The 16,099-nt window shown below is 37.6% G+C and overlaps 1 protein-coding gene across 1 annotated transcript in view; it reads right to left on the minus strand.

Moving 5' to 3' along the window:
* Positions 1–4,786: 4,786 nt before the first annotated feature.
* Positions 4,787–16,099, minus strand: part of NECTIN3 (nectin cell adhesion molecule 3) — a 58,081-nt gene continuing 46,768 nt past the window's right edge. The window contains exons 8-10 of the mRNA XM_039379854.1: positions 14,928–15,009; positions 8,323–8,385; positions 4,787–7,779 (exon numbers count right to left, since the gene is read on the minus strand). Coding sequence (XP_039235788.1) covers positions 7,603–7,779; positions 8,323–8,385; positions 14,928–15,009 — 322 coding nt within the window. The 3' untranslated portion in view covers positions 4,787–7,602. The remainder of the gene's footprint in view (positions 7,780–8,322; positions 8,386–14,927; positions 15,010–16,099) is intronic.

A 16,099-nucleotide genomic window follows, 5' to 3' on the forward strand; every position in this document is an offset into this window, starting at 1 on the left:
GCCAATTTGTGTCTTGACAGCAGCTTCTTCCACCCCCCTCCCTCAGTTCCCTTAAAAAGAACAGATTCTCTTAGTTAATTCAAAATGACTGAATTATTTCCCAATACAGTAACTCAAAGTACTTACTATATAATCAATGCTTTTAGACACAAGTATCCACTGGGCATTTTATTTCACATAGATATCCAGGGGGTCAATTACACTTGCTGTGCAAATCATGCACTCGAGCCTGATCAGTGACACTAGAAATTCAATTATATTTGGCTTTCTAGATGAATCTTTTGATGGACTAGGGTGCAGCTATGCAGCTATTTAATTTAATAAAGCTATTTAGATCCAATGTTAAGCAGATGGTGAAACTTGGATGTGATTTCATAGTAACACATTTGAAAGTGACAAGTCTAAATCTCTCACTTCGTCTGGAAACCGGCTTTGGGATAACCTACTCCAACTTACGACAACCAGCTAAGTAGCGTCGACATCCAAATTAACCGGATTCTTCCTGCTATTAGGACATATCTGAAGGCAATAGGCAAGTAGTCTAAATATTGCCTTCTGGTATAAGCAGGACCATTTCCTCCAAGCACCATTCCGCGTTTGCCTTTTTTCTTGCTTACTCTGTGTCATGTATCACTTGAAAGTAAGGTGACTTAACCATTTGCAATGCTGCATCATTGTAATTTTTCCAGCTATAAGAAGGATAGCTGACGTTGATAAGTTACCCATTTTCCACTTGGAAAATTTCTCAGTTAAACATACAAGCACACTCCACAGCCCTCATGCCTTTACACAACATGAAAGCGGAGGAAAAAAAAATTATGCAACACCGAATCTCAAACATTTCCATATTGAGTCGAAAATTAATTAACACTGCCCCAAGAAGCCAGAGCAGAGAGAGACAAATATGGAACAAAATAGAATCTATTCTCCATCTTACAAGTGCATTAGGTATTTTCTCGTCAATAAAGCCCTAACGAGGATTTATTAGTGAGAAATAAATTAGCCAAGAACATAAAAAGAATGCAAATCCTAGGGAAGAGACTGCTAAACCAATTTTTTAGTAGCCAATTTTAAAACCGCTTGAAGAGCCAACACAAAATACATCTGAACAGGTGAGACTTTTTGCCTTAACCCATAGTTGGTGTTTTGTTACTAATCCAGGGCTTCTAGCAATATTCCTGGGGATGGGAGACAGATCCAGCTGACAGTAGACATCACATCGAGTAATCACAAGCATTAGTAAGAAAGTAGTGTACTCTGAAACAGTGTGTGTCTTCCTCCAGCCACCTTAAGCCTTTTGTTCATTTGCTTAGCCTACCTGGGTAAACCAATCTCCAACTGATGCTATCCATCACTCTGGATTTTAAACCTAATACAAAGGCATTTTATTTGCCCATAGCCATTTCTCTCTTTCCTCTCAATTCATGTCAAAGAAGGAAAGGACTTTGTTAGTTGTGGGATTAAAGTCAGGCTGCTTCAGTTTTTATACTTAAAAAGAGCAGTCACATCATTAGATGAAGTCTGGTCTTAAAAGAGCCAGTTTAGTCAAAAGACAGAAGTAAAACTGCTCTATGTTTTACCTACCATACTTGACAAGGAATTCAGCTTTTGCCACAAATAGTGCTTGAAAGTAATTATTCTCAAATTACTAGAGCAATTCAGAAAAGTTAGAGATCTGTGGGCTCTTTTTCTTGGGAGTACAATACACTATGGTGGCAGCAGAGACCATGCTTAGACACGTGTCTGTCTCTCCCCTGACCAGCCAGCATGTAGGTCTGAAGGGCTGAAGCATCTTTAGCAGGTCCACTGCTGCACTGCACATGACCTAATACTGCATACAGTCATAAATCAGCAGGAAAAACTTAATTTTCTGGAGTTTGCTACAAGCTGAATTGTGTAAACAAATATTGGCCCAAAATATTTTGCTGTCAAGAAAAGGCGCTGTTCAAGCACAGAATATCTGAAGTCATAAGAGGACTATAACACACTTCTTAATGGGACAAGCAAGATGAAGTATTAGGGAGACTGAAACTGCAGTCACATGTCCCTAGGGACAGCATCTAATGCAGCAAGACCACCAGGAGCAAGAATTCAGAGATCCAAGACAATAATAAACAAGTAAAATCGAACATTGGGAAAAGGACAAAGGGAAAAAAAAGGCGTAGTGGAATCTTTTATAACATGTCTTAAATACTTCACTTGCAAACCTTAACCAATACAGCCAGGCCACTATTTTCACACAGATGCAAAAATGAAGTTACTTTCCAGTATTTAGACTGAAGTCACATGGCACTGGAGTGGAACCAGAGGCAAAAGTGGTAGACAAGGATTTAGTCAAAGACATCTAATTTACCAAGTTACACTAAGAGCAGTACCTGATATATGGTCCCAGGCATCATAAAAACTCAGAACCCACTAAAGTTTTACCAGAACAGGAACAAATTCAAGTGTGGTGCAATGGCAAATATTCAAACTTCTTCCTCTGGCAATCAGTATCAAAAAAGTTATTTCCTGTAAATCTCTGTTGGATTATAATTCTAATTTAACCTAGTGGAAGAGTGCATTTCAAGTTGGAATATAATAAATCTGTGTCTAGCCTCAGTCAAATAGAAATGACTTTTTAATATATTTCACATACTCTATGCATTCTGTGTGTAGCCCTGCACAGAAATTCAAATTCTTCTCAGCTGTTGAGGAAGTTGGAGTCTACTTGGTTTCCAACTTGGTCCCAAAATTGTGAGGTAAATTCCAATTTACAGTCTTGATTACTAGTCATACAAAGGGTAAAAGAGTCACAGCTTGCCTTGTAGGCTCCCAAATAGAATTCATTTTCTACTGACAATTGAAGGATCTAGATTTCGATACAGCATAAAATTAAGTCAAGTAAGATCACAAAACAAGACTAGAAAAAGTTTCACTGAGGGGTTGTCAGTGCCGATTGAAATGCTTAACACATCTCTACTTGGGTTTCACATTGTTTGAATAATTATTAGTAAGACTTGCAACCTATTTTTTGTACATCTTCATTCAGTATAATTCAGCTAAAGGTACTAAGCTAATGACCAAGAACAATGCCACACCTTTGACTAAAGGCAGGAACATCAAATCTTTACTTTCTGTCAGAAAGGAACTCTGAGGTTGTTAGAACTTTGAACCATTACTTTTGCCAGGTAGGTTCTTTTACAAGTACAGTTTTTGACTAAGGATGAAATCATAGGCCTCTACTTCTCAAAGCAGTCATATCAGAAGCAGAGTGCTGAACAGTAATATCTAGAAGCTGCCCAAACTTCAAAAGTCAAAGTTCTTTCAGAAAGCTCTCCCCACAATCAGGTCCTTTCACACACTGGTTTATTAGCAAAGACACTCCCACCTAGCAGTTCTTCATTGCTTACAAATATTTTCAAAATATATCATCTCAGTTACACATCACAACACACACAGACAACAAAAAAATGAATGAACACTGGCAGGTTTTAATGCCATTGAATTTTCTAAGCAATCTACCAAATACACCAAAAATTTTATTATGTGTTACCCTGCTGAGATATTCAACCATTCTTCTGCCTTTGTTTTTTACTAGTTGTTACAGTTTACTGTAACTTTGACATATCTTTTTAGCACATTGTTAGAACATAACTATCTTTAAACACCTTCAGAAAAATGGTCCAAGCAAGTGCTTCTAAGTTTCCACAGTATTGCAGAGATCTATGCCACCAATTGCACAAACCCATCTAAACCAGCTTTGGAACACCACTGAAAACTCAGGCCACCTTGATTAATTTCGAGCCTAATATTTTAATGACGTTGGTAAGATACGTTATGTGTGTAAACTGCAATGAAGCATTAGCTTTGCTGTTGGGAATAAACGCATTTCCAAAAGCTAAACCTAGTCTTCCAATACTCTGGGCATGTACCACAGGTGGACAGAAAACCCCAGGCTACCTCCCACAGTGAAGTGACCTGAGTTGTCAAAACAATTTTGACTGCTCTGCTGCTACCTGTTACTACAGCACTCACATGCAGAGCCTTCAAACAACCCAGTGGTTCAGAGAGAACAATTTCAGGTCTGTGGCATCCAAAAAGTTACTGTGATACATCTTAATCACTTATCTGTACAACAGTATAGTTTTCTGCACCTGAATTTGTGTCACTCAGAGATGGAAACAGCAGCGACGCTGCCAGAAAGAAGCTAAACTTAAGAACTCTGAAGGTAAAAACCTTGCCTCCACTCTTCATGAATTATAATACCTTTTTATGGGGCTTTCCTTGAGCTGGATACCCAATACATGAGATAATTCTGTGACTGAACAGCAGTAGTCCTTTATCTTGCTTAGTGTTTCCCTTCTTTTAGTAGTACATTTTCTTAGTTTTCATTTGTATTGTATTCACAAACATTTTGGATACTCCAAACATTAAATCTTATACTTTCCATAATTGGACTAACCTGTAGAATTTAAAGATACTTAAGCAGAGGACAGCTTACATTTATCAAAGCTAGAGATGTGAATTACTAATCTTCCCCTCCTTTCCTACCTCCCTCACCAGTGATTTTGGGTGTTCAGTTCACCTAAGTGCTAGATTTTCACAAAGTACTATGTGCTTCCTGTTATGTAAAATAAATATTGAAAGGATTTCAGCAGGCAACACCACAGACATTCAAAAGTGGTACTGTTAGGAAAAAACACATGCTCTGCATATGCAACCACAGAGGAGGAAACTTATCACCAAAAAGTGGATCCATTTTTCCATACCTTAAGCAATCTGAAATCTAAACAATATACAAAAATTTTATATTTTGAATGTTTTTATTCCAATCAAAATACAAATACAAGCATTTGAAAATGTACAAAAATAAAAAAGGACATTTTCTACATCTTGAAAAAGCAGATCAAACCTACTTCTATATGTACAATTCTTTCTGTGGGAAGTCCTAATCAGCAGACTTTTTTCTGTTCTCTTCTGAGCATTCAATGCCAAATCCCCTCTCCCAAAATCCAGCCACATTGAAGACTACAAGCAACAATTCAAAAAGCTAACACATTGTTAATGTCCCTGAACAGATTACAGAAAAACCATTTCTCACAGGTAATAAACCTGTAGGTGATAATATATTTTGCTAATGACTTTAGGGCAAATTACATCCTGATGGGTAGTTTGCAATTCAAGCTTTCTGCAGTTTGTTGATATATAACTTGGGTAACAGAGTTGGACTACATTTTTAAGTTATTTTTACAAATTCAAAAAAACAATTATAGCTTTGTTGATAGCATTCTTCCTTCCTCCCTCCTTCCCCCAAAGTTTTAACTCTTCACACAAAAATGTATCTGCAAATAAGAATAAAAAGCCATAGAAAAGGTGTGAACCCAAAATAATTGTTTTTTACATCATCTGCCAAAATAACAGGACTGAAATGACCACCTCCTCAACACCACCTTGTACTAATGAATGCAGAGGAAGCATTGTCACAATAGTTTTGAACCACTCTATAATGTATACCCTCATATTTTTGGTATGAAATTTTCCTCAGTAATATTGATCAAATTATCTCAAGAGGTACAGTTCATTCATGGAATTGTCTGTCATTCCACGTGTTTTAATGTTTGGCCAAGACACTGTTTTCTTTTCATGTTTTGAGAGATGAGGGTTTTTGGAGCTGCAGTAACGTAAGGATAAGGTGAGGCAATGCTCATGGAAAGAGGTAGCTGATTAAACTGACATTGTGGGAACACATATTTTTGGGGGATATAAGCCCTACTTTAGGTCTCAAATACAGCAGGTAGCTTTAAAGTTTAAAACAGATGCTTGGTTTACATGAATGTGCTCAGTTCCTAAAAGAAAAGCAAGGTGACAGTGGTGCAAAGATAGCTCTCAAGAAACAGGTTCTCTCCAACCTTTTTCCTTGCCATTCCTTCAGTTGTCAACTTCAACCACATCATATAACAGAAAGCTGCTTAGCAAGAGAACAGTTAATATCTGCTTCTACAGCATCCAGAACACAGGCACCTAAGCCATAATCTTCTAGCTGCTACCTGTAACAAGCTAGAAACATTTAATTTACCTCACCCTATTGTGGATAGGTATCTCATTAACTTTTACTACGATGGAGACAAATGCAGGTTGAATACAGGTTTAACAACGACCTCCTGCCTGCAGCACACTTCACTATGCTAGCTTTCAATTCTGCTGCTTCTACAGCTTTGACTCTTGCCTCTAAAAAATCCAAACATCTGCAGAGGAACACACTAACACCACGGAAGTCATGTTCAGTATGACATACCCATTCTTCTCAACATTTTGTCTTCAGGTCATCTAATGAAAATCATTATTCTGTACTTACGTGTACATGTACTTAGAGAATAAACGAGCCATTTAATTTTCTCCAGCAAATTTTAGACCCCAACCTATTTTCTGCTGTCTTAAAATATTTCAGGATTGCCCTGTGAGCTCATTTCAGCACTAATACATTATATACCTTTTTTTTACTTCCTAAATATTTATGTTTTAGTCCGCAGGAAAACTTATTTTTCTGGAAAGGTCCTGAGCACATTTTTTTAACCATTACCCCGCACTCACAAGATTTCATGTGGGATAATGTTAGCACTGGTAACATCAGGATATTCTCCACTTACTTCACACTACTGCTTGAGGTTAAAGGGCAGTGCTGAAAAGTCCTTGAAGTTGACTGAAGTCTTTGTTTTGTTGCTAAGACATAAGAACACATCCTAGGCAGTTTTACTGCAAACTGAGAAGAAAGCAAGGAATGTAGTTATTACCAAGCAAGATAAACTCTTTAAAATAGGAGTCATATTTGGAAAAATGGCTAAATAGCAACGATAGGTATGATGTAGCTTCACATAAGACACTTACAGGAAGTTCTGTCTTGTCTAGTCATCTACTTCCTCCAACCAAGTTTCATATAGACCTAACTGTAAAACCAAAACCAGCATGCACATCAACAGGCAGAATCAATAGAAAATAAAAAGTTTTTGATGTAAGGCAATTACTTCACTTTTAACAAGATGGGAAGACACAGCATACTTCATGAAACAGCCAGTCAGTATTTGAGAGGTAGTCTAGTTGTTCATTTGACTGGGAGAGGTAGAGCTAGTTGAGAAATCAATAGCTAAGGCCAGTCAAAATGATTCCCAGGTTTTCTAAGCTGTGAAAAAATGACTCTCAGCCCAAGACTATTAATGTCACAAGGGATTCAGCTGTCTTGCTCATATTAGTCACTTTTACATAGGTCAAGTTATTGTAAAAATATCCATCCAGGGAGAGAATGGTCCAAGAAATAGCCAGGGAAAAAGCTTAGCTACATTTTGGCATGTGTCAACCAATTAATCTAGTTTATGCATCTTACGACTAAAGCTAAAAGGCTCTCCTCTTTTGGCAGGCTGATATAACTACAAAACCAAATACTTGCCCAAGACTAGAAGCAGGTTAGGTCTCAAACTCCTTGTGGTTTACCTATATGAAATTCTCCATGCAATTTCTTCCCACAGGAAAAAACACCAATTATTTTAGAGATGAAAGCCAACAAGACATACGGGTCATCAAGTCAACAGGTAATAAAAGCCTTGTTAAAGACGTCTGGGTACAGAATCATACATAATGCTCCCTTGGATTGATGTAGACTCTTCCAGGTCCTGAGTTTTGTGGGTATCTGCTGCTCCAGTTTTTGTAGTAAGTTTGCTGATAAACAGGATACACAGGCTGAAGACCTTCTTGTTCCTCTGGCTCTTCAGCCTCGTAAGTAAGTTGCCTTCCATTCACAGCTTTCTAAATACACATAAGAATCAATGAGTGTCATACTTCATGTATAGAACCTGAAATTCCTTTTCTTGTTAAAACTTTAAGCAAAATAAAAGATGCATGATCTCCAAAACAGTCCTATGAATAAATAAACATGAACTTAAAAATTCTAATCACTAACAGACATGAAAGAAGCATTAGTAACTATTCAGAGTTAAGCTGAACCTTTTGTTTCAAGGGAAGTTAGAATTTAAAGCTCAATGAATCTAATGAGCAAATCACCAATTACGAAAATGTCTGTTAGCAACTCCTGTGCTTTGTTATGTTACTCAACAAAAAAATCAAAGCTGTAGTGTTTAAATATTTAAATTAGTCAGTGAAACTACTACAGGGTATTAAAATGGTATCATCACTTTTCACTTCATGAACAGCAAACCCACACCTTGAACAGTTATTGACCAGGATGGACAAATATTTTTTTGCTAATGAAAAACATTTTTATAAGCTTATTTTAAGGAACAAAATGAAATCAAAGCTTCATTTAGAAATTCAAGCCATTTTATTATTTACCATGTGCTGCAAGTTTCCAGCATCTTTCTCTCTGTACTGGCTTTGCAAAGCAAAATGTTCTTTCTGAAAGAAGAAAAGTTACAGTGGAAACAAGTCAAGATTCAACACTGCAGAAGAGGTTTGGTTTATACAAAAATACTAGTCATCACACAATACACTCTGCCTTGGGAAGTGTCTTAACTGACAACCATTTAGAATCCTTTTTATAAACCAGTGACTGGTGGAAAAGAAGATCAGGGTCAGTCAGGGTCGCCTGTTCCACCTGTGTCCCCTCTCCCAACTTCTTGTCCCCCTCCCAACCTCCTGTGCACACCCCCAGTCCACTCGCTGGTAGAGCAGTACAAGAAGCAGAAAAGCCCCTGATGGTGTGTGAGCACTGCTCAGCAGCAACAAACATCCCTGACTCACCGACACCGTTATTTCCACAAATCCAAAACACAGCCCCAAACCAGCTACTGCAAAGAAAATCAACTCCTCCCCAGCCAAACCACCCACTGTAGGAGATGAGGTTCAAGACCACGTAAGGAATCTGGAGGTGCACAAGTTCACGGGATCTGATGAGATACATCTGCAGGTTCTGAGGAAACTGGTGCAGGAAGTGACTAAACCATTATCCATGATATTTGAGAAGTCATGGCAGTCCAGTGAAGTTCCACTGACTTGGAAAGAGGAAATAAACCCTCCATTTTTAAAAAGGGAAACAAAGATGATCTGGGGAACTACAGGCCAGTCAGTCACACTTCAGTGCCCGGTAAGACAAAGGAGCAGATTCTCCTGAAAACTATGCTAAAGCACGTGGAAAATAAGGAGGTGACTGGCAACAGCCAACATGGCTTCACGAAGGGCACACTGTGCCTGACAAATTTGGTGGCTGTCTATGACAGGGTTATAGTGTTGGTGTCTCTAAACCGGAGAGCCATGGATGTGATGGATGGACCATGTGGTGGATAAAAAATTGGCTGGATGGTTACACTCAAAGATCAGTGGTCAAGGGCTCAATGTCCAAGTGGGAACCAGTGATAAGTGTCATTCCTCAGCGCTTGACATCAGGTCTGGCGCAGTTTAACATCTTTGCTGGCAACATGGACACTGGGATTGAGTGCAGCCTTACCAAGTTTGCTGATGGCATCAAGCTGGGTGGTGTGGTTGACACACTGGGGGAAAGAGATGCCATCCAGAGGGACCTTGGCAGGCTTCAGAGGTGGAACTGCACGAACCTCATTAAGTTCAACAAGGCCAAGTGCAAGGTCCTGCACCTGAGCACAAATACGGGCTGGGTGGAGAATGGATTGAGAGCAGCCCTGAGGAGGACTTGGGGATGTTGGTGGATGAGAAGTTCCTTAATGCAGATGACTCGAAATCTCCCTTCTTTCATTTTTTTTTTCACCATTATAAAGGAACAACTTTATGAGTGAAATGGCTTATTTCCAAATATCCAGATAATCACCAACTGTCTGAGAAATTGGCCAATCTTAATCACACCAAGCAGTGTTAACTGAGAATTATGATTTAGGATACATTTTATACTACGGTATCATCACTCCTAATTAAGTTCTTCCCCTTATGCCACACTTAGTAAAGGGGCACAACAGGATCAAGTGACAACTTTTGCACAATTTTATAATTTTTGTTTTGTAATTCCTTCTTTTCCCAACAGTCCCACAGTGGTAGCAACAACACAAAGTAGCTAAGTTGCTGGTCTTACGGCAGAATCCCTATGCAACAAGTATTCATACAGGTAGGTAATATTTGCAGGGGCTCTCGCCTGAAAAAATTATTTTGAAAAGAACCCAATCTCAGTAATGTTTCTCCTTCTTTTCTCCTCCTTTCCCATAGCCTTTTACTTTTCCACATTTGTTTAGTTCAAGTTTTGAAGCAGCTTTGAGTTATTTAACTTTTAATATGACCCCCAAAATGCATTGTAAAATTACTTTAAAAATCATCTAATATTTTCTATCTTCTCCACTTCTCCAAAAGTTATTTTTCACCATCTTCACAGGTTTATTATTCCAAATTTTGTTTGTCAAACTTCTTGTCTTGTAATTCCATTTCAAAGTCACGCTGCTTTTGCTTCTCAAGTCTTGAAATGCAATCTGCAGACCAATTCTGAGAATATGTGATTTACCACTTAACAGGATTGGTAAATCCTCTTACTGGTCTTTCATATCTGAGCTAAGAGCATGAATTTACCACACAAGAAGGTAAAACACGTATGGGGAACAAGAACCACCCCCATCTTCACCAAAGGCTAATGTTCTGTGAGAAAACATGTTCTGTCTTCCTGCTTGAGACATTCTACCAACAGTGGACTTAGACATGATTAAGACAAACACTGGAAAGCAGAAGAGCAAATTCCAGTTAGTTCATTTATTCAATTAAAACTAGAGACAAAGGAAATCATCTCACATGGCATGAAAAGGCAACACCTTTGCTAGAGAATAAAGCTGCACATTTTACAGCCATGAAGCAAGTGATAAAACCAAAATCATCAGGTTCTGTCAAATAAAACTGGTGTTGAGCTACACTCTTTCTATGCAGGGAGAGATAGTGTATCTGGGGTTCTGTGCTGATACTTAACAGTAGTTTGCATTGCTTTACCTTTACATTTTGCAGAGTTTCATAAAAACACTGTTTTACTCTAAGCATGCTCCTTCTCAAACAGTCCTTCAAAACCCTAAACCAATTATCTCACCAACAATTCCATCTTGTTTCTGTTTTCATCAAGGAAGAGGTATTTTCATCTGCATGAAGAGCATTAGGAAACGAACTAGAAGAGTGAAAGGGAACCACAATCTATAAATGAATCAATATTATGCTAGGTTTAAGAGTACTGCGGATGATGTTTTCCAATTTGATTCAGAAATAGTCATTTGGTAAATGGTGTTATATGCTTTTAACTATGCTAAGACAATTTCACCATTTTCTTTCCTGTTTTGAATAGGAACAGAAATACTACTGTTAAAGAGCTTTAGCATTTGACTTGTTTGTGTGGTTAAATAAGTGAGGCATTCTTCCAAGTTGCAAGTCTAAAATCAGTCTTCTCATGGCCAGAACTACCTACTGGGTTGTACTTCCCTTCATCCACTCTTATTTTCTGTTGCTACAGAAGAGCCCTGTTAAATTCTGAATCCTTCAAGAACTCTGAATGTTGCATTGTATTATGCAAAACAATGTTTTTTTCCTTTTTCCTTCAGAAGCACCTGTCAAGCTAGTAATAGCTTCAGTTCTTTCCCATTGTCAAAGACTACCCATCTCAGTCATGTTTCAAGGCAAGCAAAGAAGTTTTGCTTCTTAGCAATATATCCTTTGAAACAGTGAATCTAATGGTTCCAAGGACTGCCTGAATTAGTACACCCTCTCCCACTGCTTTTTTAAATATTACGCAACAGAAAAAAATCCTCTTTAAGCCACTGGAATTCTTCCATTGCTCAACTTCTTGATTTGCCTCAAAAATTCGGTTGCCAAGCAGAGATTCCTCTCTCACTAAGGACGTAACCTTCAGGCTGCTCACTACTCTTTCACATTACATGCAATAAATGGTTCTGAGTAACAGAGTGGCATTTCCATGACAATGATTATTAAAAGAACACCCAGACAAAAGCAGTAGCTTTGTTCCTAAAAAAGGTGATAAAAGATGAACCAACAGTCTTCACAGTAAATTAAACTATAATGCTATTTTTTCTGTGTTCTACTTAATATTCCTGTGTTTTGGACTTTTGCCTCACTCTTTTATAGCCTCAGTGAACCAGTTCTTCTCAGTTCTGAAGTGATTCACACGAACATATGAATTGGTACTTGCAACTACCAGTACAGAGAAACTATGAGTACTCAGTTTCACAGTACTTTTGCACCTTTGTGCAGCCTATTATTTCCACTCAGACTGAACCCATCATCTATTGCTGCCGACAACGCAGTGACACTCTCCCTACAGATGTTTTCAGTGTAACCAGAAGTTTCCACCTGAACTCCCCAGTGAGAGGTTCACCAGAACGCTTCTCATATATGGTAGATAACACAGTTTCAGCCGCATTTGGAACATGAGTTCTGTGGTTAGTACATACATTCAATCACACAGGACAAGACAGGCTGCTAATTAATTTGTTTCTTGAATCTCTTTACAGCTATCCAAGTGTTGGCTTGGTACACCAAAACAAGGCAACCAATCACTTCTTAGCTAAAGCCAGTATTTTAACATTCATTTCTGTTAGATAAAGCAGAAGCTTTTGCTTCAAGCTAACAGAGTACATGTGATCATAGGTAGTATCAGCTGGGGAGACCCAGCCTTCAGCTCCAGTTCTTTTCAGTTTTGGAGTTCCACAGAGAGAGAAAGACAGGTACACTAACAATGTTATGCCAACATCCATTATTTTTAAATAAAGCGTAGTTAACATCTGGCCTGAAGAACTAGATCTTTCTTCTTCCTCTCCCAAAACAACTTATTTATCTAGCTTGAAGAAAATGAATATTCAATTCAGTCTGTTTACGATTTTTTTCTCTATTTACAAAATACAGTTACATAAAACATTTTACTATTTCTTAGTTTTTAAGTATTCACTTACAGAAGCTACAGTAAGCACAACCAAGAAAGAATTCAAAGGCTGCAGAGTTCCAAAGAGGAAAACAATAAAGTACAGACTTTATGAGTAGCTCTGTGAAAGATAAATAATTGCATTTTGTTGTCATTTTCCCATCTAGCAGCACTACTGATGCACAAATAACACAACAGTCCATATCTTTTCATTCTATAAGACAATCTTTTACAAATACTTAAAGCATAGGATTGTATTAGCAGAGGCACGATTCATCAAAAATTGCATTTGTTGCATACTGTAGTGACAGAAGAAATAGCTACTACATAGTTAGCACAAGATGCCCAACCTGAGCACAGAAAAGCACTGGTTCTCTTGTGTCATCTTAGGTGTTGTACCACCTTCAAAGCAAGACGACAAAAACCTACTACACTTTATGGCAACAAAATGTTTTCTACCTTCATAATGTTATAATCATTGGGCTGCTACTAAAAGTAGCAATGGACCTTAGAAGAGTTTCTTGCTTCACTCAGCAATAATATACACAAGTATTACTCACTGTAATATTTGCAACACATGTTATTGATTTCACACATTCCTTTCATGAGAAAGAGGAAGTCTTTTATCAGAAACTGATATTTGTGAGCTTTAGTAACCATCAATCACACAAAGAAAATCTGCAGGAATATTTTCAACATTAAGAATGCCATCAAAATCCTTCTTGAAGGTAGGGGATGATTTTTTTCCTTCTATCAAAAAAGACTTTTATGGGTCCTTACAACTGCAAAGCTACACCAGAGTATTGGAAAAATGGTATTTGTTATAAACAAATGATTGTCAGTCTTGTAATTCAGCACAACAGTGGTTGGAATTACGTTATTTATACAATGTACTGAGGATGGAACAGAAATCGCACTAAAAACAATTACAATTTATTTCTTACAGGTACTAATAGGTGATGGAAGTTTTCTTCATTGTAAGCAGAAATCTAAAAAAACAGACTGACTGATTTAGAGAGAGAGAGAGAGAGAGAGAGAGAGAAAGACACTTTAGAGGCTGTGGTCAGGATTCATGAGTTTTCATAAATAGACTGATTTATTTTATGAAATATAATAATCAATGATGTTAGCTGAAGCCATCTCCCATGAACAGATCTCTTCTATGCTGCCTAGTGCAAGAAATGCCTTCCACATTCACCTGGAGCTTCACAGTCCAGTCCAGCTCAAAGCCATGCTGGAACAAAGAAAGGCAGTCCTATCCTTCCTTGTCCCCCACTTAGTTTAACTGTCTCATATGTTAGAATTAGCTTTCCAGTGTATCACCTCTATGATCCTGTTTGATCAGACTACACCCACACAAACACCAGACATTGGTAAGGAACTTTTTTGCCTATTGCTGTCTTGCTTGGACAGCGTTACTTTAGATGACATGAAATTATCCCTGAAAGCATATTAAAAATTCAAGTACTTGTCTCAGATTTAGTATAGAATCTTTTGCTGCTGATAAATGCAAGAAAAAAAAAGGATAAAAATAGAATTTACATAATTGCAAGCATTTCAAAGTGATTTAGTGATCTTCACCGGGAATCAAACCCATACTTTGGTAAATTAGCTATGCCAAAGCCCAAATTCCAATATAACCCTACCACTCAAATATTAACAGCTTGAAAGAATGTCAGTTGTTATAAGCAAGGAAGGTGATGATGAAGTCACTTTTTAAGTTTACCAAATATATTCCCCCCCCCATGAAGACTGTTTTATATTCTATGTATATTCTCTTAATCACCACGGAATTTCAACTATAGATTTTTCTACTTCAAAAGGGGATGTGTCTGTCAAATGTTGTTAGGGATACAAAAATGATCTGTCTACTTGCTTCCTGACCTTTAAGGATGACTTTGACACCAAGAATAAGAGATTCAGATATCATACATGTGGAGAGAAACAGCTTGGCTGCAAAACAACTGAAAGGATCCATACATTACCCAGAAAGCAGATTCAGCTTAAATTAAACATAATAAAACAAAGTTAACACTTTCCCTACCTCAGTTTAAGCTGTATATAACCACTTACTCACCTGAAGCATAGCTTCTTTCTGTGGGGCTGAGAATGCTCGCTCCTCACATGAAGATGGTTTGTGAGTGGGTGGAAGATCGATCCTGTAGTAAAGAAATCAAATATGACATGTCATGTTTGTGAAGTCCAATTGAATGGTCAGATATTATTTAACTGCCAAATCACCCAACACTCAGTATTCAGGGACACACACCTTTCAGTCACCAATGACACACGTGAAATATTGTAATGTAACACATCCACCACTGGCAATCATTCAGCCACACACTTTCTGTAGAAAAGCACCACCTATAATTCACTCCTTACCCTATAAGAGGTTAAGTAGACTGAACCTCTCCCCATACACTCCAACTAAGTAGGGTTAGGAACTACTGTTATCTATCATGTTTTCTAGGTTATGAGATACAGCTTGAGCAACATTTTTAACTACAGCCTTTCTTTAAAAAGCCTTTGAGAAAGCCTTACTATCCATTATTGCATGCAAGACTTTTTCCATTGTAACCTTCTCAGTGAAAGCAAATGATTCTAAAAGAATTTAAATGTTTAAGACTGTTCATATAAATACGTTTCAGCTACAGAATCTAAGACAAACAAACAAGAAAACAGATTTTCTAACCATGTTAGAAATTACTCAGAAGTAAACACTTGACTCACCTTGCTAGCTCAATGCAAACAAGGAAACTTATTTTATGCTAAAGGCTCTAAGTTATTTAATTCTATTCCCCATTAAGTATATATACAGACATGACAGACATTTTCATTTCTCATTAAGTGTTCGCTGTATATTGCATGTGCAAAAATACTTGTATTTAAAGATATTTAAAGATATTTAAAGCCATCCTCACTTTTTATACATGTTCCAAACAGGGTCTAAACATCATCCACTTTAACTGATAAAATCTTTTCAGACTTTTTTTTGTTTGCTTCTTTTTTGTTTGACCATTTGGATGCCCAAAAAAGTAAATCACCTGTCTGCACCAGAGACTTGAAGAAACAACTAGAAAGCACATTAAGTCACTCATTTCTATGTACATGTCTGTGGGTGCTTGCTTAATTTTACACATATATTAGAATAAATCTTAGCAGGCCTTCACTTCTGCAAAGCATGGTCAATCTGCTTTCAAATTAGACCCACAGGTACAGCAAACTAGTAGTCTGTGGCATCAGTCAAGA

Source organism: Pipra filicauda, unplaced genomic scaffold (genome assembly GCF_003945595.2).
Source record: "Pipra filicauda isolate LSUMZ 115617 unplaced genomic scaffold, ASM394559v2 scaffold179_size1759329_pilon, whole genome shotgun sequence".
NCBI lineage: Eukaryota > Metazoa > Chordata > Aves > Passeriformes > Pipridae > Pipra > Pipra filicauda.